Source organism: Molossus molossus, unplaced genomic scaffold (assembly GCF_014108415.1).
Source record: "Molossus molossus isolate mMolMol1 unplaced genomic scaffold, mMolMol1.p scaffold_m16_p_22, whole genome shotgun sequence".
NCBI lineage: Eukaryota > Metazoa > Chordata > Mammalia > Chiroptera > Molossidae > Molossus > Molossus molossus.
Genome location: NW_023425358.1, coordinates 17,804,345 through 17,827,150, shown reverse-complemented (window position 1 = coordinate 17,827,150; position 22,806 = coordinate 17,804,345). Strand labels below are relative to the sequence as shown.

The window sequence follows — 22,806 nt, the reverse complement described above, 5'->3', positions numbered from 1 at the left end:
TGAGCATTTATGGGCCAGGGAGCAATATGGTCACCCAGCCCTTTGCCTCCGGGCTAACTCGGGGAGCTCTTGGAGGTCCAGCTAAACTCAGAGAGGTAAGATTGGCAGCCTTGTGTAAAAGCTAAGAAGCTGAGCCTCAGAGCAGGTGGGACTGTTCAGAGGTCCTTTTTGGAACTCGGTCCACCCAGACTCCCACACACAGACCTCCTTCCCCAAGCCCGAGTGCCGCCCCGTCCCCCCACTGCCCGTTCCCGGGCACCTGCTCTCATTCCGCCCGAATGCAGCTGAGCCCCGGAGAGCTGCAAGGAGAGCCTGTGTGGGGCCTTCTCATGTTGGTTCTGGTGGTCTGAAGGAAGAGGGTGCCCCAGCAGAGGAAGCCGCCTCAGATGTGACTAGTGGTGGCTGCCCCGTGTAGATGGCAGACAACTTGGCTGGATGCATACAGCCGCCACCTGGCCACAGCCTCCCCTTTACTCCTGCATTGCCCTGTGGCTACTGGTGTGCACTGGTCAAGACTTGATTCTCAGAAGCCCAGCCCTCAGCCATGATATCGTGACGCACATACTTCCCAAAGCACAAGTCACACCTCCTCGGACAGGGCGGCTTTGGACCCTAGGCTGGGTGGGCACGGCTCACCCCCATGAGATTTGGCACTGGGCTCTCTGCCGTATGGACAGTGTGGGCTCAGAACAGCCCTGCACTGGTGGTTGAAGCCAGGATTGGTCACTGGCCTGCCTCTCTTTTTGTCACACCACATGGCCTTCTGCAATTTTTTTTTTTTTTGGTAGGTCTCCAACAAAACTTTTTTTGGTGATAAAATACACATAGCATAAAATTTACCATTTTAACCGTTTTTAAGTGTACAGCTCTGTGGTATTAAATACGTTCATAATATTGTGCAACCATCACCACTGTCCATCTTTAGAACGTTTTCATGTTCCCAGACTGAAACTGTCCCCACTGAACAACAGCTCCCCATCCCCTCTCCCCTCGCACCTACCATCTACTTTGTCGTTATGAATTTTATGACTCTAGGGACCGCATATATGTGGAATCATATGGTACATATGTGTCCTTTTGTGACTGGCATACTTCACTTAGCATGATGTCCTCAAGGTCCACCCATGTGGTCATGGGCCAGAATTTCCTTCCTTTTTTAAGGCCTAGTATTATTTCTTTGTAAGGATGGACCACAGTTTGCTTATCCATTCGTCTGTCAGTCAACACTTGGGTTGCTTCTGCATCTCAGCTCCTGTGAATAATGCTGTATAAAATCTCTTCAAGACTCTGATTTCAGTTCCTTTGAGTAGCTACCCAGACATAGAATTGCTGGATCATATGCTAGTTCTATTTTTAATTTTTTGAGGACCCACCACAGTTTTCCATAGCAGCAGTACCATCTTATATTCCCACCGACAGTGCACAAGATTTCTCCACATCCTGCCAACGCATGGTATTCTCTGGTGTGTGTGTGTGTGTGTTTCATAGTGGCCATGGTATTGTTCGTGTGAGGTATCCCGTTGTGGTTTTGATTTGCACTGCCCTAAAGATTACTGATGAGCATCGTTTCATGCCCCATTTCTATATCTTCTTTGGAGAAATGTCTAAGTTATTTGCCCAGTTTTGAATTAGGTTTTTTGTTGTTGTTGAGTTTTAGTTTGCTATATATTCTAGATATTCATCCTTTATTAAATATATGATTTGCAAATATGTTGTCCCAATCTGTGGGTTGCCTTTTTACCCTGTTGATACTATCTTTTGATGCACACAATTCTTTAATTTTCATGAAGTCCAGTTTGTTGATATTTTTCTTCAGTTGCCTGTGTCTTTGGTGTCACATCTAAGAAGTCATTGCTGGATCCAGTGTCATGCACTTTTGCCTTATGCTTTCTTTTAAGTTTTATAGTTTTAGGTCTTACCGTTAAGTCTTTGATCCACTTTCAGTTAGTTTTTGTATGTGGTGTTAGGTAAAGGCCTCACCACTACTAAGGAAAGCCCAGTGCGGCGGGAGAGACCGGAGAAAGGGAGAACGTGGTGGAGAGGCGCAGGCAGCAGGGGCCAGGGGCCCACTGTCGGACCTGGCAGCGTGTGTGAGCTGATCTCTGAAGAACAGCAGGTCCCGGTACAGGCGCAGGACCAGAGGCACTGCTGGTGGGAGCAGCCAGGTGGCAGGTGGGCCCTCCAGAGAACAGCCGGTGCCAGGCTGCCCTGGCAGGCTCCTTGAGGCCTCAGCTGCAGGGGAAGGATTTGAGTTTGAGAAGGACCTGAAGCAGGATCCCCACTGAGGAAGCACCAACCTCTCTGTCCATTCCGGTGGACAAGACATGGAGGCAAGAGACTGTCCCACATGATCCCGGCCATGTAACTTGCTCGGGCTCCACCATGTGCCAAGAGTGAGGTCACTGCAGCGTGCCCCGAGGCATGCAGACCTAGCACCCGGGAGCCTGCTTGTCCAGGTGACAACAGACAGTGGGAGGAACCTGCTCTTTTGGATGTTCTTTGTCCCTGTTACTGACCAGCTGAGGGAGAATTGATCACTGAGGCCTGTGTGCACTTCACATTTTAAAACACAAAATTGAGAAAAACATTATGACAACATGGGGCCAGCACTGTCATTGAGAGGGAGGACACTGGACTTTCCTTGGGGGTGGCAGCGCCGGCAGGGAGGGCCCAGGGCCCTGGCAGTTCTGGCATGGAGCAGGACGTCCAAAGAGCTGGTTGGGGGCCTTGGACTCCTGTCCACACCCAAGGCGCTCTCAGCAGGGACCAGGGAGCAGCCCTGGGGCCTTGCCTGACCCACTCACAGTGCAGGGGGTGGGGGGGACGATCCCAGGAGCCACAAGGCCTTGACAATGCTGAGATACTCATTTATAAACTTTTCTCATGACGAACATCATTGAAGAAAACATAGGCAATATGGGAAAATGCAAAGAAGCAGCAAACGTCTTGTAGTTCAGTGCTGCTTGGGGAACAGCATCCCAGACCTCTGTTTGCACAGCACATGTGCACATGTGTGTGAGCGTGTGCACTGCATGTATCATGTACATGGCACCCTGCAGCACATACTCCACAAGCACCCCTTGCGCCCCAGGCTGGGGGCCATCGCGGAACTTTGATCCTAAGCAGTCCTGAGACTGCTGACCAACAGTCTGTCTAATCACCACTCCCTCAGCAGAGCTCTGTCCAGGGCACTTCCTGGTGTGTCCCTCATCCAGGGCTGCCTGGCAGGTGGGACTGCCATGAAGTGGTCAAGTTCCTCCACCTCCCTCAGTCTGAGTCCTTCCCTCCTTCCTCCCTCCCACCAACACTGAATGCGCACCTCCTATGTGCCCTGCACCGCGATGCTCCAGGCCCTGCCTCCCAGTCCCTGCCTCCCAGTCCCTGCCCCAGGACAGGCGGCTTCGGCACACAGCCCTGCTTGGTCCCAGGTTACCGAGCTCGCCACAGAAAGCAGGATGGATGGGATGGAAGCACTGGAGGAGGTAGAACAAGGGGGAAGGGGGGCTCACAGGTGACGGGGACAGTGGGGTGCTGGCTGGCACTTGCTGGGAACCAGGCTCTGTGCTGGATGCTTTACTTCTCACGGACACCTGTGACTGGTGAGGGCCAAGCTCTGAGTGGAGTTGTGTGCCCAGTTCGCCAGCTGGGATGAGACTCATCCTCCTATGAGCAGTGGGGGTACATGGAGCTTCAATCCAGGGAGAGGAGGTAGGAGAGGTGTTTAAAGCACCCTGGCTGCGGAGACAGGTGTGCCCAGAGAGCAGGGAGAGGTGGGAAACGGCGCTCGGGCCTGCTTCAGAGCAGCTTCACTGGGACTAGCAAGCGAGGAGGCAGCGGGAGTATGGCTGGGTGGGGAGACCTAGCTCTCAGGGTCTGGTGGCCTCAAGTCCTCCCTGCTGTCGGGGGAGTAGGGGTTAGAGGTGAGCGCTGGCCGTGGCAGAATGGGGAGGCTGTGGTAGGTGGCCCGGCAGGGAAGAGATTGGGGGAAAGAGGTGTGTGTGGGTGGGTGGATTGGGGTCGGATGCCACCCTGGGCTCCCAGTTGGGGCAGAACCTGAGCTTTGGGGCTGCTCTGATGGGAGGGCCCTGGCCTCACTGCCCACAGCTTGTTGGGGAAACCCCAGGAAGAGTTTACAGGCATCCTGAGTGACCATCAGAGAGCAGGTGGGTGCTGAGGCCCTGCCCCAGGTGTGAGCACAGCTGTTCCTTATTGACCAAGGCAGGGGTGGGGACCTGAAAGACTTGGCCTGGGACAGCGAGCCTCTGGGCCCCCGCCTTGCCCTGGACTCCGTGATTCCCCATGCTTTGGACTGCTTGGCCTGTCCCACCTTCCACACCTAGCTACCACCCTGCCCCTCCCAGCCTGAGCCTCCCTCCACCTCACCCACCAGAAGGGAAGCCACCCCGCCCGCCAGAGAGCCCCAGCCCCAGGCTGTTGTCCACCCTTAGTGCTCCCAGCTCCTCTGCTTCCTGCCTGTCTGCTCACTTGCAGGGCTAGTGGTCTCCTCCTGATGAGTGTCTTGCCCTGGGAGAGAGCAGGGGGGACCCAGGGGGAGGTAGTAAGAGTGGGGGGAACCCATTTATCTTGGCCTGGATCCCCACCATAAACTAGGGAGGTGCTGAGTCCTATCGATGCCACAGCACATGTGGGTGCAGCTGCAGGAGAGGGCACAGGGTGGCATCAGAGCGGGGCCACCATGTTGAATCTTAACCACCACCAGACGGAGGCCGAGGCTCAGGGAGGGTGAGGTTGCCAGATCCAGCAGGCAGGGAGGGGTGGCCAGGTGTGGACTCACTCCCCCTAATTTGAAGACCCTCTCATGGTATGTGGCTGGGCACACTTTCCTTGAGCACCCGGCTTCAGCACACTGGCTGCCGAGTGCAGTGGTCAATGTGTTTGTTTGCTGTGGTTTGGGCATCAACTCTCTGGAGCTCCACGGAGGGAGGGGGCTTAGTCATTGTTCCCAGGCAGCTTCCTGCTTTCCAGAAGGCTCCCTTTCCCACGGTGAAAGGAGGCTCATGCTCTTCTCTGTATTGGCAGGTGAAGGGCAGATGCCCGAGGCAGGGGGGCCGCAGGGAACACCCGTGGCAGCAGCACTGGCGGCAGGTCGTCCAGCTGCACTTAGCAGCATCGCCACAGCAACCAGGGACCAGACGGCCGCAGCCTAGGCAGAGGCGAGTGGACGGCGTCCCACCATCAGGAGGACAGGAAATGACTGCTGTGCATCAGGCCAGGTGGCAGCCCGGGGAGGGGGAGTGTCACTAGAGGGAGGGCTCGGCCACCTCCCGCAGCAGGAGCGCCATGCCGGCTGCAGAAGAGGTGCTGGGGCAGGGGCTGCAGCGGGGCTTGGCCTTGCCCCGCCACCCACACTGAGCGCTCAAGGGCAGCTGGGCCGCGTCTCCTGGGCACACCACCTGAGTCTGAGCATCCCCTTCCCTCGGGGCAGAGGGAGAGGCCCCAGTCCCGTGCTCCTGTCTGCCCGCTGCTGCCAGACCATGGGATGTCGGCAAAGCTCAGAGGAGAAAGAGGCGGCGCGTCGGTCCCGGCGAATCGACCGCCACCTGCGCTCCGAGAGCCAGCGGCAGCGCCGTGAGATCAAGCTGCTCCTGCTGGGCACCAGCAACTCGGGCAAGAGCACCATCGTGAAGCAGATGAAGATCATCCACAGCGGCGGCTTCAACCTGGAGGCCTGCAAGGAGTACAAGCCGCTCATCATCTACAACGCCATCGACTCGCTGACCCGCATCATCCGTGCCCTGGCTGCCCTCAAGATCGACTTCCACAACCCCGACCGCGCCTACGACGCTGTGCAGCTCTTCGCATTGACAGGCCCCGCCGAGAGCAAGGGAGAGATCACTCCGGAGCTGCTGGGCGTCATGCGGCGGCTGTGGGCCGACCCCGGGGCGCAGGCCTGCTTCGGGCGCTCTAGCGAGTACCACCTGGAGGACAACGCGGCCTACTACCTGAATGACCTGGAGCGCATTGCCGCCCCCGACTACATCCCCACCGTCGAGGACATCCTGCGCTCCCGGGACATGACCACGGGCATCGTGGAGAACAAGTTCACCTTCAAGGAGCTCACCTTCAAGATGGTGGATGTAGGTGGGCAGAGATCGGAGCGCAAAAAGTGGATCCACTGCTTCGAGGGTGTCACAGCCATCATCTTCTGCGTGGAGCTTAGTGGCTACGACCTGAAGCTCTATGAGGACAACCAGACGGTGAGTGGCCAGGCTTTTCCTCTGCTTGTTCCTGCCGCCCTGGCTCCTGGGGACTGGTGGGCGGGGCAGAGGCTGCGTCAGAAGGGGCAGGGCGGCCCCAGCAAGGTATATATCTGGGAGTAGAGCGTGGAGCACAGCGGGTTCCATGAGCACCACAGGACCTCGGGGTCACCCCTGTTGTCAGGACGCCTGCCACAGAGGGCAGCTTTTGGAGGGGCCCCACTCTGACCTCAGTGCCCTGACAGATCCCAGGTCTCCAACACCCTTCAAGTGACCACCACAACCCAGGACTCCACTGTGCAAGGTCGCCCCCTGGGTATGGCTGTCTCACCCAGCTTCAGACAGCCCCAGGTGCCCCGGTGACACTAACGAATACTCAGGGTGCGAAGGGCCCGCCCTCTGCTGACTGTCTGGGTCCCTGAACAGCAGCTATGGTCCCACAACCCCATGCATATCCTGAGAGTCTGGTATCAGTAGGGTTAAGAACTTTCTGAGATTTCATTTTCAGGGGTTAGGAGGTGTGGGGGTTTTCAAGCCCCAGCCCAAGCTGAGAACCACTGTGTGTGGAGGGCCCCAGAGTGGACGGCGTCCCACCATCAGAAGGACAGGAAATGACTGCTGTGCATCAGGCCAGGTGGCAGCCCAGGGAGGGGGAGTGTCACTAGCGGGAGGGCACAGAGGTGCACAGAGGTGCCAGGGTCCACCCAGGCCCATTGCTGAGCCAGTGGGGGTTTGAGGGGAGCTGCTGGGCATGGGAACAGCCAGGTTGCTGGTAAGGACAAGTGGGCAGCATGCCACAGCCCAACCGAGGCAGGAGGCCCAGAGCAGGAGGTGCCACAGCTCCCTGGCTCCCAGGAATGGTGGTGGTAGAGGCCACACAGCCAGACGAGGGATAGGTGTGGCCACGATCTCCCCGATCCTCCCTGCCACAGAGCTGCTGTGCCGGGCGGGAGCACTGAGCAAAGACTCGGAATCTGCCCTCGTGAGCCCTTTGATCGTGGGTGGGCATGGAGCAAACAGTCCATGAGGAGCTGTACGTGGTGCGGGGCGATGGGTTCCAGGGGCTTGGGAGTTTGTGGCTGGCAGAACCTAGGGGAAGGAGTGATGCTCACAGGAGAACCCCCCATGCTGGCCCACAGGGGTTTGCCTGCAGGGTCCAGGGAACCAGGGTGATGGCAAAGAAGGGGCTTGCTTCTCCACCTGATCCTTTTAAGGCAGGTGGTAGCTTTCTTTGTGGGGTTCATCTGGGAAGTCTTAATTGGGCCTGTAACCCCGAGGAGGTCTGTGGACAGCTGCAAGCTGAGACCGCTGTGCTGGGCACCTGGGTGTTTTTCTGGAGAGAGGCTCTGCATCGGGTTCGCAAGGAGACCCAGCCTCTTTGAGAAGGGGAAGCAGCTGCAGGCAGTCCGTGGAGGCAGGAGGCAGGGCTCTCCCCACTTCCCCTCTGTGCATCTGGGGTTCTCCCCGAAGCTGTGCCCAGGTGGTGATGGTGTCCCTGTGGGAGTGGCCTGAGCCGAGGACACTGTGTCCACAGGACAGGCCCGCCTTGCTCTCAGCACTATGTGGTCTTGAGGTTCCAGCCACCCTTACTCTTCTGCCTGCTTCTGCTTCGGTGCCGTGTGTGGTTCTAGGCAGAGGCGGCGTCCTAGCAGATGGGCAGGTCAGGCTCCTTGGTGGGGCGTTGCTGTAGGAAGAGGGCTCGGGGCCGACCAGGCTGTGAGGCTGTGAGGCAAAGCAAGGTGCCAGGGCAGGTCTTCCAGCCACAGATTCCAGGGGTTGGCTCTTTGGGTTTTGCCTTTTTCTGCTTGTCCTGCAGCTGGTGATATAGCCTGTGCTCTGAGGCCTTCCGGGGACCTGGATCTCAGGCTGTCTTGTCTGTCATCTCCAGAGCTGGTGTGGTGAATTCCCTGGGCACCGGGCTTATCTCCCAGACTGTCTGTTGGCAGGCTCTGCCCGCCAAGCCTGTGCCCATAGGGGTGACAGAACACAAGAGGTAGATGCCTGAGCCCTGAGTTGGTCCCGTGTTTCATGGAGGGATTCGGCTTTCATCTCTGCTCTCTGAAGCTGTCAACCAGGAGGTGGCCAAGTGTCCTCAAAAACAGGCCCAGGGCCAGGCCTTCTGCCTGTGGCCTTGCTGACTTCAACTAGTCCCTTCTTGCCTCCTCGCTGCCTCTCCCTCTCTCTGCCCTGGCCTGCATGGGCTTCATTCACCCCCATGCGCTCTGCTCACTCAGCCTAAGCACATGACCACCCCGCCCACCTGCCCCTGCCCTCCAGTTATCATCTCAGGTGTCACCTCCTTGAGAGGCCTTTCCTGACCTCAGCCCGAAGCCCGCATGCCCCTCCATTGCGGCCGCTCATTACAGGTCGGGCCCAGCCCATGTGCAAGTGGACAGGCAGCCCATGGGGGGCCTCGTATCACCAGCTTTGTCCCAGCCCTGACCCTGTGGGAAACCACAGTGGGAAACCTGGGTGAGGACAGTGGCTGCTGGCCTGGCTGTGGGGTTCTCTGTGAAGCTAAGCTTGCCTCCTGGAGGCAGCCAGGCGCTGGGGCCACTCAGGGCATTTTCTAAAGGGAGGGGTTGGCAGCCAGGCCTGTGCCCCGCCTCCCGCTACCACCCTGGTCTCGGCAGGCCTGGGGAGGTGGTTGTTCACCAGAAAAGGAAATTCTTGATGAGAAACTCAAGCAAGCGAGGCTGGAAATTCACTGGATTCCAAATGGTTCTGACCTTTCATGCTCTACCAGCAATATCTCAGGGTGGAAAACAAACAGGCTGCTGAGGAAAGACAATACCCTCCACGATTTCTCCCGCCGCCGGCTGTCCACGGAGGTGGGCTGGCTGCCCAGGGAGAGCAGGCCCGGCCGCGAGGAGAGCCCGCTTCTCCCAGTGCCTCCGGCAGCTCTTGTCACCGCCACGGGCACGCCTCTTCTGTGCCCCTGCCCCCCTGCCTGCTGCCACAGGCCTGGGGCAGGGCTGCCATCCCTGCCTGCTGCTCCTGGAGGGCCCCGATCTGTTCGCCCTGGGCCCCAGCAAAGGCGAGGCAGCCGAGAACAGGCCATGCTGACCTTTGCAGAAACCAAAGGAGGCTGGGGGCCCAGTGCCAGGCTCTGGACATGGAGCTCAAAGCTCTTCAACCCTGACTCGGCTCTAAGGCCTTGTCTTCCCCTGACAGAGGGCTGGCGGAGCCCCCTCCCCCACGCCTGGCAGAGGAGCCACAGCCCCCAACCCGCCCGCTGGCATTTGCGTCAGCATGTTGCCAAGGGTAACGTCAGGCTCTCTGGGCTCCTGGGCATGGAGGGCTGCAGCGACTGCAGGGCAGCACCTGGGCAGGGCAGGCAGATGCCGGAGCATTCACGGACCACGGCAGTGAGCCACGCCCAGACTCGACAGTGATTCCCAGCTCTCTTTCCAGAGGTTTTCAGGGGTCCTCATCCCCTGTATGGTCCTCACCGGCATCCAGGGGCTCCACAGTCAGCGGGCCTCCACTGTTCCTACATGGGGCTTCCCTAGACAGTGAGAGACCAGAGCATGGCCCAGAGATGAGGTGCCTGACTGACCCTGCAGGGCAGCCCCGTCTTGGGTGGGGAGACAGGTGGGGGCACCCAGGCCTAGGGCAGGTCTCGGGCCCAGGCCCCTGGCTCGTGGCAGCCGAGGGCCCCTCTGCACCACCTCTGCGGCCGGGGGAAGCCAGGCCACCTCCTGGCGGCGCAGCACTGCTTCTCTGCCTATCCCACGCCCTTCCAGGGGTGAAGGAAGACAAGGCTTTGAATTCGCAGGATCAGCCGTGATCCCACTCAGACGTAGAGACCACCCACCCCACAGGACAGCCCCAAAGGCCGAGTGCCTAGGGTCGGCCACAGGCCCCTCACTCAGCCTGCCAGCAGTCACAGGGGCTCTGCCCCCTCCTGTTTCGTACCCCGACAGGCTGAACCCCAGTACTCTGCTGAGAATCTCAGGAAAGCAGGAAAAGGGGGGTTGCTTGCTGCCCAGCCACAGCCCCTGCAGATCTGCTAATGGACTGTGCAGCCGCATAATAGTGGAGGGGACCTTCAGAAGAGACAGATTAAAAGGCCTGGCTGTAAGTGTCAAAGTGTTCCCATGTGAAGACCCACAGGGGCTTGCTCACTGCCCATTTCCTGGCAAAGGTGTTGGTGTTCCCAGCCCTGTGAGGCCTCGTGTGCCCACTGTGTACCTGCTGTTTTGGTGCAGGGCCCTTCCTGGTAGCCAGACACCAAAGTGAGCCTGACTATCCCAGAGGCACAAGTTGCTGGTGGCAGGGAGTGCTCACACCCAGCATAGTCACAGTGTCATTTCTACAAACCTTCGTGCTGCCTGGGGACCCCTGCCCCCTCCTTCAGGACCCAGCAGGTAGCAGTTCCCAGGGGTATCCCCACCTTGGCTTTCATGCCACAGATGGTCTGGGCCACAGCAAGGCTCACTGTGGGAGACTTGCTGTCCCCACCCTTACCCCACAGATAGCTGCTTGACGTGTCAAGGAGGGTCCCTTGGGGGACAGGTGGGACAGGGACACGGGACATACCCTTTAGGGGGTTAAGTTCTGCAAGTGGCAGTTACTACACAGCCACACTCCAAACTAGGGGGTCACCTCTCCCAGCCCTGGCCAATGGCCCCTCCTTTTCCGGGTCCCTAAGCCCCTCCGCACTCCTGCACAGGTTACAGCCCCCTTGTCCTCCCACCTTGTACGGTGTGTGCTGTGGGCACAGGCCTGGCACACAGTGGTGCTCCGAAGACTGTGGACTGGGCAGGAGGCAGGCAGGCTTGGGAAGAGCCAGAGTTCAGGGCCCTGGTGTCTGGGTGACAGTCACTGGGACACTCAGCCCTTCTGGGGAAGCCCCAGGTGCCAGTCCCTGATGGGAGAGGGTGTGTGCAGTGCACCCCTGAGGGAGCCGCTCGAGGCTATCCTGCAAACAGGGTACCTCTGTGCTTGCTCGTTCAGCCGAAACGGGAGCTTTTGTGCTTTAAAATTGGCGTGTCATGAGATGGCACGTTGAGGTGACACGTGGTGCAGCATTAAGACAGTCTTTTTACCTGTTGATAACAGAGCTGGTTCTGTTTGTCCAGAGGAGGTGATTACAACAGGGAAATGGCCAGATGTGATGATACCTTGGCTTAGATTTGGTGTCCTTAACCAGCCAGCTTTGCAGGTGAGGGAACAGGCCTGCAGAGCATCCGTCATGTCCCGGGGCTGAGTCAGGCTCAAAGGGAGGCCCGCTGCTCCCTGAGGACCCCAGGGGACTCTGGAATCCCCAGGCCCTGTGTATACAGGGTGCTCCAGGGAGGACCTTGGGATGTGGACTGGCTTCCAGATGGGCTGGGGGCCATCCACAGGGAATCAGTTTTGGGGAATGCCATGTGACCAGCCTTCCTGTGGACTGGTTGCAGGGCACTCAGCTGGGCTCAGGAGACTTGAATGGACATCAGGATTGGCACTGCCCACTGCCCACACCCTGTCAGTGTCAGGACCACAGGGAGCCTGAGCAGAGCACACCCCACTCTGTCTCCTGCTCCTGACCTAGATCCAGGACATAGATCCAGGAATACTGCCATGGGGACTTGGGACAGTGTCAGAGAGATGTGCCATTGACCTACCCAGAGGCCACCAGCCTTCCCCCACCAGGCCCTGGTTTCCCTGAGTGCTCCTTCCGATCTCTTGAAATGCCAGGACCACGTGTAGTTTGTCTGAGATCTCCACAAATCATGATGACCCCGGGATGCCAGTGACCTCCTGGGCCAGAGCCAGGAGGTGGGGCTCAGCCAGCAAGGGGCCGGGGTTCCCTTGGAGTGGACAGCCCCAGGTGCAGACCTGAGAGGCGCTGCAGAGACAAGGGCACGGAGTGTCAGGCTCGGCAGGGCAGGGCAGGAAGCACCTCCCTCGGGAGGCGCAGGGCTCAGCGGCCATGTGCTCTCCCTAGCCGGTATCCCCCTGGAAGCTCACTAGCTCCTGTCTCTGTGGCCATTACATCTCCCAAGCCTTGGAGAGGCTTACCAGCTGCTGGGGGGTGGGCATGCTCTCACAACTGGTTGGCTGGGGTGCTGCCAGCACTTACAGTTTCCCCACTTTTGTGCGGGCTCCCCAGGCCTTGGCCTCATCCAGGATCCTTTGCTCGGTTACCTGGTGTCTATCTTGGCCCTAAAGAGGCTAAAGTCAGACTCAGGACCCTGGGTCTGAGCCCATGGCCCCCCACTCAGTAAATGCTGGCAGTGATGGGTGTTGCTCCCCAGGGCCCTGGGCTTCACATAGTGTGAGTGGGGTGCTGATTCTAGCCCATGCTGGGCAGGGGCGAGGTGGAGGGGGGGTGGAAAAGGCAGCAGCCAGCAGCGGCCCCTCCCCTGCAGCACAGCCTGGCACCTATTTTCAGCCCTTAGCACTTGCCAACGACATTTCAGTTTCTTGGACTGAGACCTCCTTCCCTCTGCTCCCAGGGAGACATGTAACCACTGAGGCCTCTGTCAATAGCAGCTTCCTCCATCCTCTTTCCTGGCACACTGGGAGCTTCCAAGGACTCCATTTCCTGTCTGCCTCTGCGCTCTGCTCCTTGCCCTGAGTAGGGCCTCCGTCCGATGTCAGCCAAAGGAAAAGGATGAGGCAGGGCCCTTCTGCTCAGTACGTCCCACCCCTCTACTCCCACTCCCCACTGCGTGGCGGGACTTCGGGGTCCTGCCAGGGCCTTTTTGGTTAGCCCCATCCCCTTATCCTTGCGGACCCAGCTCTGCCATTGAGCATATCAGCCACCCTTTCATGATGGTCTGATGCCATCCCCATCACTGCAACTCTTCCTCCATGGCAGACTTTACCATGTGCCTTGGCAGAATCTGCTTGGGGATGTCCACTGTGCTCCTCAGATCTCTGACACTGGTGGTCCTCCCCAAACAGGCAGCCGACCTGCCTGGGCTGTGGGGTGTCTTGCCCTAGTGCTGACAAGCCTTTGTGGGTAGAGCAGGCCCCACTTGCAGAGGAAGGTGCTGAGACCGGGGTAGCAGGCCAGAGCTGCCCTCTCTGCGTGCCAGTCCACTGGAAGGTGGAGCTAGATGGTACCAGCCCACAGGTGCCAGTTGTTGACTTTTTAGGAATCTGTGGGCCATTTGACATCATGTTGGGAGCTTAAATCAGCCAGGTGAGAGTAATTGCAGCACGGAACTCGGCAGATGCTTTGAATCAGCCTCCTCCCGCCGGGTTATTAAACACTCACCAGCCTGCCACCTCTGGTGACTCCGAACCTGGCCCAGAGGGCCTGCCCAGTCGGGCTCAGTTACCGGTGAATGACAGGTTTTACTGTCCGCATCTTTCTTAAGAGCCGGGAGCGTCCCTGTTTTCCAGCCTCCTCTGGGACCTCTCAGTGATTCCCTACTCCAGCCCTGTGACTGCACGTGTTATTTCTGTTCACATTCATCTCGGTTGAGAGCGGTAATTTGCCAGAGTGGCTCCCTGCTCATCCATTCCCCACCCCACTTCCCGCTCTCCCCAGGCAGAGCTACAAGAACCCTGCGCAGAGGAGCAGACGAGCTGGTGCTCTGCTTCCTCTCCGGCAGCACGGGAGCAGAGCAGCATGAGACCATCTGCTCAAGCTGGGCTCGTCCTGTGTTCTTCTCCATATGGGAGAGAAAAGCCTGTACTACTCACTCAGGGAGCATTACACACCTAGTATGTGCCACGAATCACCGTCTAGGGACAGAGACGAGTGTCCCTTCCTCCACTCAGGTCAGATGGGGACAGCATCTAGCAGTCCCTGGAGGCTGGTGCAGCTTCCCCGGAACCCACTGCCACGCTTGCTGCGGCTGCGTCAAGGCCCCCTGTGAAGCAGCTGTCTGGTCCAGAAAGGCCAGGGAGCCCTCCTCTGCCCAGAGACCAACTCACAGGAGAGAGGGTGGCCCAGACATTAGGAACAGGGCCTGGGCAGATTGAGGTGACAGTGGGTGGTGATCTGGACTTGATCTGGACCTCACAGAATCCAGCAGGAGCCGTGAGGACTGTGGAGGCAGCCAGCAGAGAGAGGCAAGACCAAGGGGCTGTTTGGGGACCACGGAGAGCTCGGGCCCGTCACCCTGCAGAAGGGGCAAGGCTCCAGGCACCACATCCAGTCCCCAGCGAAGCCGGGATAGTGGAGCTGGGGTTCGCCGGAGCCTCCACAACCCACCTGTCTGTGTACTTCCCCCTCTGACTAGCAGAACGCCTCCATCCTGTGCTTACCAGGAGCTTCAGGACAGAGAACTTCCCAGCCCGTGGCCAGGCCAGCAGGGTAATTAATGTGCTGAGCACATTAGCTCTGTTCCTTTTGTACACATCAGAACAGCTCTGGGCTTTAAGACACAGATTATTATTGTTTGTGGTATTTTTATAATTTAAGACTGGAAACAACTTCTCCACTCCTCAAGAACAGACTCCAGGAAGGAGGCTAAGAGCACTGGAGGCCGAGCTGACTTGGGAGCCCTCAGCACAGATAGGGACAGGGGTGGGGTACCCAGGGCAGTCTCACAACTGGCCTTGAACAACACCAGGAAATGCTTCTGGTCTAGCAGGATGTGGGAGTCCTTTTCACCCATCTGTAGGGACCCCTGCGGCCCACTGGCTCTGACAGTCTAGACTCTAGTGTCAGGGAAGAGAGGAATAACAGTCAGCTAGGGGAAGGTGCCCTGGACATCTGAAGGGACACCCAGGATGAAGCAAAAGGTACCCCTTCTCCTGCATGAGTCCCGATGGCCCAGTTTCCTCAGAGCCAGGGAACAAGCTGAGGTGTACCTGGTCGGCTGGGCTGCAGCTGGCCCAGTCATGTCTTCAGCCCCCTGTTGCCATCCCCTCTGCTCATGCACTTTCTCTAATTTCATTAAGAAAACCTGCCAGCCAGAGGACCTCATATCCTGAGGTTTCAAACCACTAAGGCCAGCTCCAGGCCACAACCCTGCACACTTTTTCTGGCCTTTGGTGACCCTGGGACAACTGATGACATCCTGACTGAGGTGGCCTAGAGCCCCCAGGCGAGCGTGCCCAGCCAGAGGAGTGGCTGCAGGCAAGTCCTTCCTCCAGCAATGACGGGTGGGAGCTGGGACACCTGTGTCTCAGGCTCCAGGAAACCAGGTCTATAACGAACCGCCATCTACTGAGGACAGAGCACCCTCTGGAACAGCTGACCAAGGCGGCCTGGGGTTCTTGAGCAGTTTCCAACCCCCCGCCCCATGGGAAAGATGCTAAGGGGAGGTGTCTGTTCCATGGCCCTTTGTTCAGTGCCCGCTGGGCTCCCAGGCACACAATCCCTTCTGGCTCTTATTAGCCTCACCTGCCCAAGGACAGGACCTCTGTGGGTGAGAGGGAGCAGTTCCAGCCAGATGTGGCTTCTGGCCCTGGGCAGCCTCAGCCTGGATGAGCTGGTCCAGTCCTGGCTTCCTCATCTGTCAAGTGGGACAGACCCTCAGCTCAAGGACAGAAGGATGTAGTTTTGATGATACCCGCTATTACCTATGTCTGTGCATGGCGCCCATAGGGCCCAGAACTGTGCCGGGCACTAGAGCATAGACCCCTGGTGGCTTGGCAGGTCAGCAAACCTCTTCTGGCCCCTGTGGTCTCACCTGTGACCCTGACAGCCCTGGCTGATTCGGGTGACTGGAAAAGCTGTGTGAGAACAGGAGTGCCTTGTCATTTCCTGCTCACAAGAGACAGCCACAAGGCCCCCTGGTCAAGCAAATCGGCTAAGCACACACACAGCGTGAGGCACCCCCAAGGCCAAGGCCAGCCCACCGCAGAGCAGTCTGGGCCCATGTGTGGCCCACGCTGAGCCCAGTTCTCCAGTGTGGTCCATACGGGGCAGAGAGGAAGGCCCATACCCCCTCAGCCTGTCCCTACTGCTTCTGTCACTCTGCGAGGCCTCTGCAGAGCCCCCTGGCAGCTGTCCTGTCTCCCTGCCCCAATCCTGCCTAGGCTGCTGGGGCCAGGCGGCCCCTTAGGACACGGCATCACAGAGGCCAGAGACTGCTGGCCTGTCGTGCTCTCCTCTGATGCCCAGACCTAGTGGGCTCACCTTGTATAGCCCAGCTGACCAGGGGACCTGGCATCGGGGTCTCAGAGCAAAGATGCTGGGGCACTGCCAGGCCTGGCATACTGCATGTTTCTCCTGGACATCTCAGACCCCGGTTGCAGTGGTATGAGGCCCAGCAAGGGTAGGAGATCTCTTCTGGACAGCAAGGGACCCTTGGGGACTAGAAGCCTGACTGTCCCTCAGAGCTACAGGGGTCATGGATTGAGAACTGAGACACTGTACGTGATTCCAGCCGAGGCTCAGAGAGAGAGACCATGACCCACTGACTAGTCAAGCCTCAGACTTTGTCCCTGCTCCCAGCCAGTGCTCTTGTCCACAGCCACAGCTGCTGTGGCCCCTCTCCCAAGCCGCCTGTGCTGCAGCCACCCCAGACCACTCAGTGCCGGTCCTTAGCTCATCATGGCCCTGTTGCCAGAGTCCTGCCCGCCTGTGACTTGGCCTGAGGGTCACCCTGAACTGTCCCCATGCTCTCCCCCCACACTGCCTGTCTGGGAAGACATGCAGATGCCCTGGGCGTGATGCAGGTAGGATGCAGTAAGGTGTTTAGGGACACTCCCAGGAGTCACTGACACCTGAGCTACACAATCCAAAGGCCAAGACTACTCCTAGTGAAGACGAAGGCTCAGGACCCAGAAGTGGCCCGTCCAGCCTGTCTCACCTCACCGCCTCATCTGAGAGGTGGGGTAGGGCCAGCCAGGGTGAGCACTGGGAGAGCTGTCGCCTGCTGAGAACCTAGCGGGTATGGGTGTCGACGACAGAGCCACAGACTGCTTTCAGGTTTGGTTTCCACATTGCTGCTCACATCGCACTACATGGATTTTATCTAGAGCCCACCCAAAGGCTACAGTGAAAACATGGTCTTGAGTCTGATCCTTGATCACTGTCCAGAAAGTCCCATCTCACACAACCCTGCAAGCTGCCTCAGGCCCTGGGCCCTCTGGCTGATGGGGCTGGCGAGTGCTTAGGCCTCTTGGCTCTGTTTGTACATCTTGTGACCAGGTCATCGGCCAGGGATGGAAAAGTCATTTTCTTTCCTGGAGCAGCTGCTGAGAAACATCAGGAAGCCCTTGTCCTGGCGCTCTGATCTCATGAACTTCCGCCAGCTCTTCCAAAGGGCCTGTTAGCAGTCCTAGTGGCCTGCCGGGCACCTGTGGGCTACCACATCCTGGGCTGGATAAAGCCACCAGCCACAATGATGGGCACTGCGCTAGGAGCAGCCATTGCCAGGCTCGAGGCCCCTGTTGTGGCCCGGGAGCCACGGAGGCTCCCAGTTGTGTGGCTGCACCAGCACATGCGTGGGCATCCTTGCTGGGAGATTGGATTCTTGATGGGCCAAGACCCTGGAAGGCTGCACTTGCCCTGCACCCCACTTCCTGCAGAGGGAGAAGCCAGGGCTGGGGCAGTGATGACCCAAATACTTTTTTTAAGGATCAGCATTTCTGAAATCCATCTTGTTGGCCCCAGGCAGAGGGTCCCCACTGGGATATCTGCCCACATCTCCCAACTTCTGGTGTCCCTGCAGACTGGCCCCTGCCCACTGCCAGAAGTTTCACTAGCCTCTCCTCCCAGAAGTGTGGCCCAGGAGTGCAGGAGAGCACACCTTGCTGAATACTGTCAGACAAGGGCATTAGACTAATGGGCTCCACGGTCCCCTGGAGCTGAAATGGGAGGGGCTGCTTGCACTCTACTTTCCTCCCGGGGAGAGTGCTGGCCTTCAAGCCCCAGGCCAGGCTGAGTCTGTTGGCAGCTTCCAGTCTGCACGCACCTGCGTCCTGCTGTTTGCTAATTTCCCATCAGGGACTGACAGCAGGGGACTCGGATCAAGCCAGCAAGATTTAACATAAAACTAAATAGGAAACAGTTCTCATTTCAGTTGAAGCAAAAATGGACTGAAAACAGCATGCTTTCCTGCAGGTTGGGGGCGTGGGGTCAAGGTGAGAGCAGGCCACAGGCCTGCTGCCCTGCCTGGTGGCCAGGGGCCCTTCCCTCTCTGTGCCTGAACATGAAATGGGTGGGGGAGCAGGACATGGGAGCTCCAGGCCCTTTCAGAGCAAACGCTCCCAGTGGTTGGCCTGGGAATTTGCTGCCCCAGAAGTAGGAGTCTTTGAGCATACTCGAGTCACCCCATCAAGTTACAGGAGCCTGCCATCCATGTCACAGTTACCTCAGGGCTGTGGGCAACACTTGTGGGAGCAGGAATGTCCTCTCCAGCTCTAAGATGCTGCAAGTCATTGATTCTGAGGTTCAGTGAGAGCAGAAAGCAAAACTGATGTATATGTTTAGGGCGCTGGGCCTCTGCAGGGGAACAGCAGCTCTGACAGGCTTGGTGGCTGCCAGTGCCCTGGTGGGCTTGCTCAGAGTCCCCAGGGGCAGTGCAGTCAGATGAGCAAGTCCCCTGGCTGGGGAACAAGAAAGTGCTCTGGGTGCGGGGCCACCTCCAGCTCACTGGGGCCCTGGGTGGGGCATGGACATGGCTTTGGCCCCCTCATCCCTGCCCAGCTCTGAGGAGGTGGGGCAGTCCGTCTGCCAGGCCAGCGAAGGCTGAGCTCAGCACAGCCCTGTGCACTGTGGCTGGCCACAGAGTGAACGAAAGGGTGAGAGCTGAACTGACCACCCTGCTTCTCGGGCTTGTGCCGGTACCACGGGCGAGGTGGGGACACCCAGGCTGCAGTCCTTCCTCTCTAAGAGCAAATGTCCGGGTGGGGAAATGCGGGCAGGGCAGAGGAAGGGGCTGGACCCCGTGCGCTCTCACAGGGCCCTGCACACACAGCCGCAAAACCTTCGTCCCGCCGCTGTGGCCCCCACCACACAACTGAGGAGACGCAGGCCCAAGAACAAGTGGCCCTAGTGGCATAGTCTCTCTGTCACCAAGGAGGAACCCTGGCTGTCCCCCGTGCAGGGGGTGGGGGAGGTGGGAGGCCGCTACCCTTCCTATTACTTAGGGTCGCCCCAGCCCCCCCACACTGTACAGGTTGGCACCCGAGGTGGGGAGTGGCAGAGGCGAGGCGGCCCTGCCCGAGGCCGAAGTGCTTGGCGAGGCAGGAAGTAGCTCTGCTGGTCCTGGCAGGTTCAGACACCGGTTTCGGGCTATTAGGGCCCAGTTACAGCTTTACCGGCAGCCTGTTATCTTGTTTAAACAGCCCTTGCTGTTTGAAGTGGCAGGCTGGTCGTTGCTGTTACTACGAGGTTTGCAATTGTCACTGGATAGGAGAGTGGGGACAGGCAAGCGGTGACTGACTTCTGGACTCCTCGGAACACAGCCCGCCCCAGCGAAGCCCCATCTGTCGCTGGCCTGAGGCCCGCAGGGCTGCGCACTCCTGAGTCCCCTGGGGTGGGCAGGGGCAGGGGCTGGGAGAAGAGACCACAAGGGGCAAAGGAGGGTGGCGGCCTTTCTCCAAGCCCCTTTCCTATCCCTGGGGGAAGGTCAAGGTGCCATGAAAACCTGAGGCCCAGAGTGTCTGTGGCAGGAGGTGTGACCTTCCTAGTTGCTAATCTTTCTGTGACAGTTGCTAATCTCCCTTCTACCAAGTCCTGTGGCCTCAGGGCTGGCTGGGTGCAGGTGGCAGCTGGGGGCCAGGAAGCAGACGCTGGTAGAATGGCCTGTCCTCACCACAGGAACACACCAGTGGAGTCGGGGCCCCAGGCCTCTGAGCACAAAACCCGGGGGTTGGTCACAAGGAGCTAAAATAGGAAAACAACACCCAAGGCTCCGCCCACCGAGACATAGGATCTGTAGCTCCTGGTCATCTGAAGGCCGAAGAGCACTTGTCAGATGCCTTTTCGGTCAGTTTTGCCAGATTGATCCACTCAGTGACAGGGCTAAAGTGAGAAATGACGCAGGCCAACTGCCAACGGAAGGCCAGGACAGTACCCAGCCTGCTGTCCTCCACAGGCCCAGCCAAGCGATGGCCAAGCCATCTGGCCCAGACCTGCCCGGGGTAGGTGCACCTCCGCCGCCTCTCACCCAGCCCCGCACACGGCTGTCACGGCGCATCATACAGTGGGCACCGCTGCCCTGCCTGCCATAGCCCCACTCAGACCGCCGTGGCGGGGTGCGGCACAGAGCAGCCCTGCGACAGATAGCACCGCACTCACGGGCGGACCATGAGCCACACGGGCCAGTGGTGCCCAGAGCTGTGCAGCACATTAACAGAAAGGATTGTACTGATCATGACCCGGGTTATGGCACGTGGGCGGGGTCATGGAAGGCCTCTGGGAGCCAGTCCTCTCTGGGTTAGGGAGGAACAGCATGGCCCTGAGGCGGGAGGGGAGGGTGTGGGGATCACCCACTCACGACGGAAGGTACTAGAGAGCTTTGCCCAGGGGAGTGAAGTGATCTGGTCGGCTGTGGAGGTGGCAGTGGGGTCACAGAGCAGAAGCAGGGAAACGGGTTCCCGCAAGAGACGAAGGCGGCAGCAGGGGAAGGAGAGGCCTGGGCAGACTTGAAGGGGCCGCGGTCCCCCTCTCCCACCTCCATGCTGCCTGCCCTCGGGTTTGCATCGTGTCTGCTGCACGGTTGGCACGTGTGCCCCTCTTGGGTGACTCAGACCTAATAAGCCAGGCTGCTCCTTGCTCTTCTCTGTCCCTCAAGGCAGAGAAGTGTGCTGGGAGGACAGCCAGGGTGGCGGGGGCTGAGCTCGCACCTCCGCTGTGCACCCAGACCAGTGCTCCGCGGGCGGGGTCACAAGGCCGCCACCCCTTTACTACCTGTTGACCACATTTCTATTGTGGCTCATTTCATGAGAGCCCTAACTCACTCACTCTGGGGAGGGAGAGTTCAAGCAGCACCGCAGCCGGCAGCAGAGGAGGGCTCCTTGCTCAGGCCTCACTCCGGGGTTCCTCCTGTTGCCCACGGGCCATCCAGGGAGCCTCGGGCTGAAGTGAGCAAGGAGGAAAGGGGTTCAGAGGAAAATGGGTGGGTGCTGAGGTGAGTGGGTCTCTGACCAAGGGTCCTGAAGCAAGGTGTCTGGAGCAGGTGCGGGTGCCCAGCAGGGGAGGCCCCAGTGGCTGTACCTGGAGGAGGGGCGGGTGTGGGACTCAGCTGCTGTTCCTGCTCCTGTGTCTCGGTCTTGACCCCCAAGGACCCAGGCTTGGGGAGTGAGTTGGTTGAGCCGGGCCTGGGTGACTGGGGGCGGCGGGGCAGCAAGGCTGCAGGGCTGCGCCTGTGGCCCTCCTGGCTGGTCGGAGCACTGCCCCTCGTGCTGGCCTGCAGACTGGCTCCAGGAGGCAGCGGCTCGTTGATTCATTAGCCTCATTAATCCAATTTCTCCAGCCCAGCACAGCAGCATTTAAGTTTGTGGGGGGGGGAGTGGGGAGTGCTAACCAGATTGGTCTGGAAGTGACCCTGGTCATCTCCCTCTGTCCCCAGGCACCTCCCCGTTTCCTGAGGCCAGCTGCAGTGGGGGGAATGACAGGTCCCAGAGGTATCTGGCTGTCTGAGGCTCCCTTGGAGAAGGGCAGGCTGAGGGCCTAGGCAGGAGAGGTGAGCCCTCTGAGTCCCAGCATCCACATCTGTAAAATGGGAACTTGGGAGGAGCCCTGCCGCAGCTGGCGTGTCTGGGAGCCCCTTACAGCTACTTCAGATGAACTGAGCTGGACATCCGGGTACCCTGGTAGCCTCCACATAGGAGGAAGTGAGGCCCAGTGCTGTCAGGGTGGTTGTTGAGGCTAGTACTGCCCCAGGATGACATGGGTGAGACAGCACCTAGTGCTACTTCAGTAACAATGCATCTTCCTGCCTCCCGGTCCACCAGGAGGTCCACCCCAGCCAGGACCAGGTCACCAGAAGGGTCTTCCCACTGCCCTGTCCCTCAAGAAGAGCAGGGTCCCCCCCAACTCCCAGAAGCCCTCCCTTACTGCTGCCCCAACAAGAAGACTGTGATAGACAGCTGTGGAGGGACCCCTGGCCTGGCTCAAGACTCCGCTGCTTCTTCCTGCCGTCAGTCTGTGTTGGTGTGTTAGGCTCTGAGGGTGGAGGCTTCCTCCCAGTTGTCATGGAAACGGCAGCAAGTCTACTGAGTGTCTGGGTACTAAGCTCAGAAGAGGGAGGGGAGCAGCCGCCCTGGGTGGCAACTGCTGTCATAGACTGTCAGCAGCTCAGCAATGGGAAGGACCCGAGGGGCTGTCATGCTTCTGAGCCTGAGAGTGCAGAGGGCAGCCCAGAGCCCTCCTCATCCTGCCTCCCCGTATGGCTCACCATGAGCACATCTGCCCTCTTGCCCCCACAGGGTACAGCGATTCCATCCAGGTGCTGGGTGAGCCAAGCACACAGGCCCCGCCCTCCAGGAAACACTTCCAGTAAGGGCACACGACTGTGGGGCAGGTGGCAGGGGGAGAAACCGATTCTAGCAGGCAGCAGGAGCCTGCCTGGGGAGACCCAAGCCCCAAGTCCCCATCCCGACAGGCGTGAGCAGAGCGGACCTGGGCTCCTCCACCTGCTCCCTCGCAGGGCCTGTGCGGAGGAAGAGCAGCCACGCCACCTGGCTGTACGGTTTTTGTCTGCCCGTCTCTGTCTCTTCCCATTGGCCCCAGATGCAT

At 59.1% G+C, this 22,806-nt stretch overlaps 2 protein-coding genes across 2 annotated transcripts in view; one reads left to right on the top strand and one right to left on the bottom strand.

Annotated features, from left to right (window-relative positions):
- RSPH14 (radial spoke head 14 homolog) overlaps window positions 1–22,806 on the bottom strand; it is a 73,116-nt gene that overhangs the window by 27,570 nt on the left and 22,740 nt on the right. The gene's annotated exons all lie outside the window — the stretch shown is intronic.
- GNAZ (G protein subunit alpha z) overlaps window positions 1–22,806 on the top strand; it is a 50,356-nt gene that overhangs the window by 17,279 nt on the left and 10,271 nt on the right. The window contains exon 2 of the mRNA XM_036276830.1: window positions 5,041–6,218. Coding sequence (XP_036132723.1) covers window positions 5,496–6,218 — 723 coding nt within the window. The 5' untranslated portion in view covers window positions 5,041–5,495. The remainder of the gene's footprint in view (window positions 1–5,040; window positions 6,219–22,806) is intronic.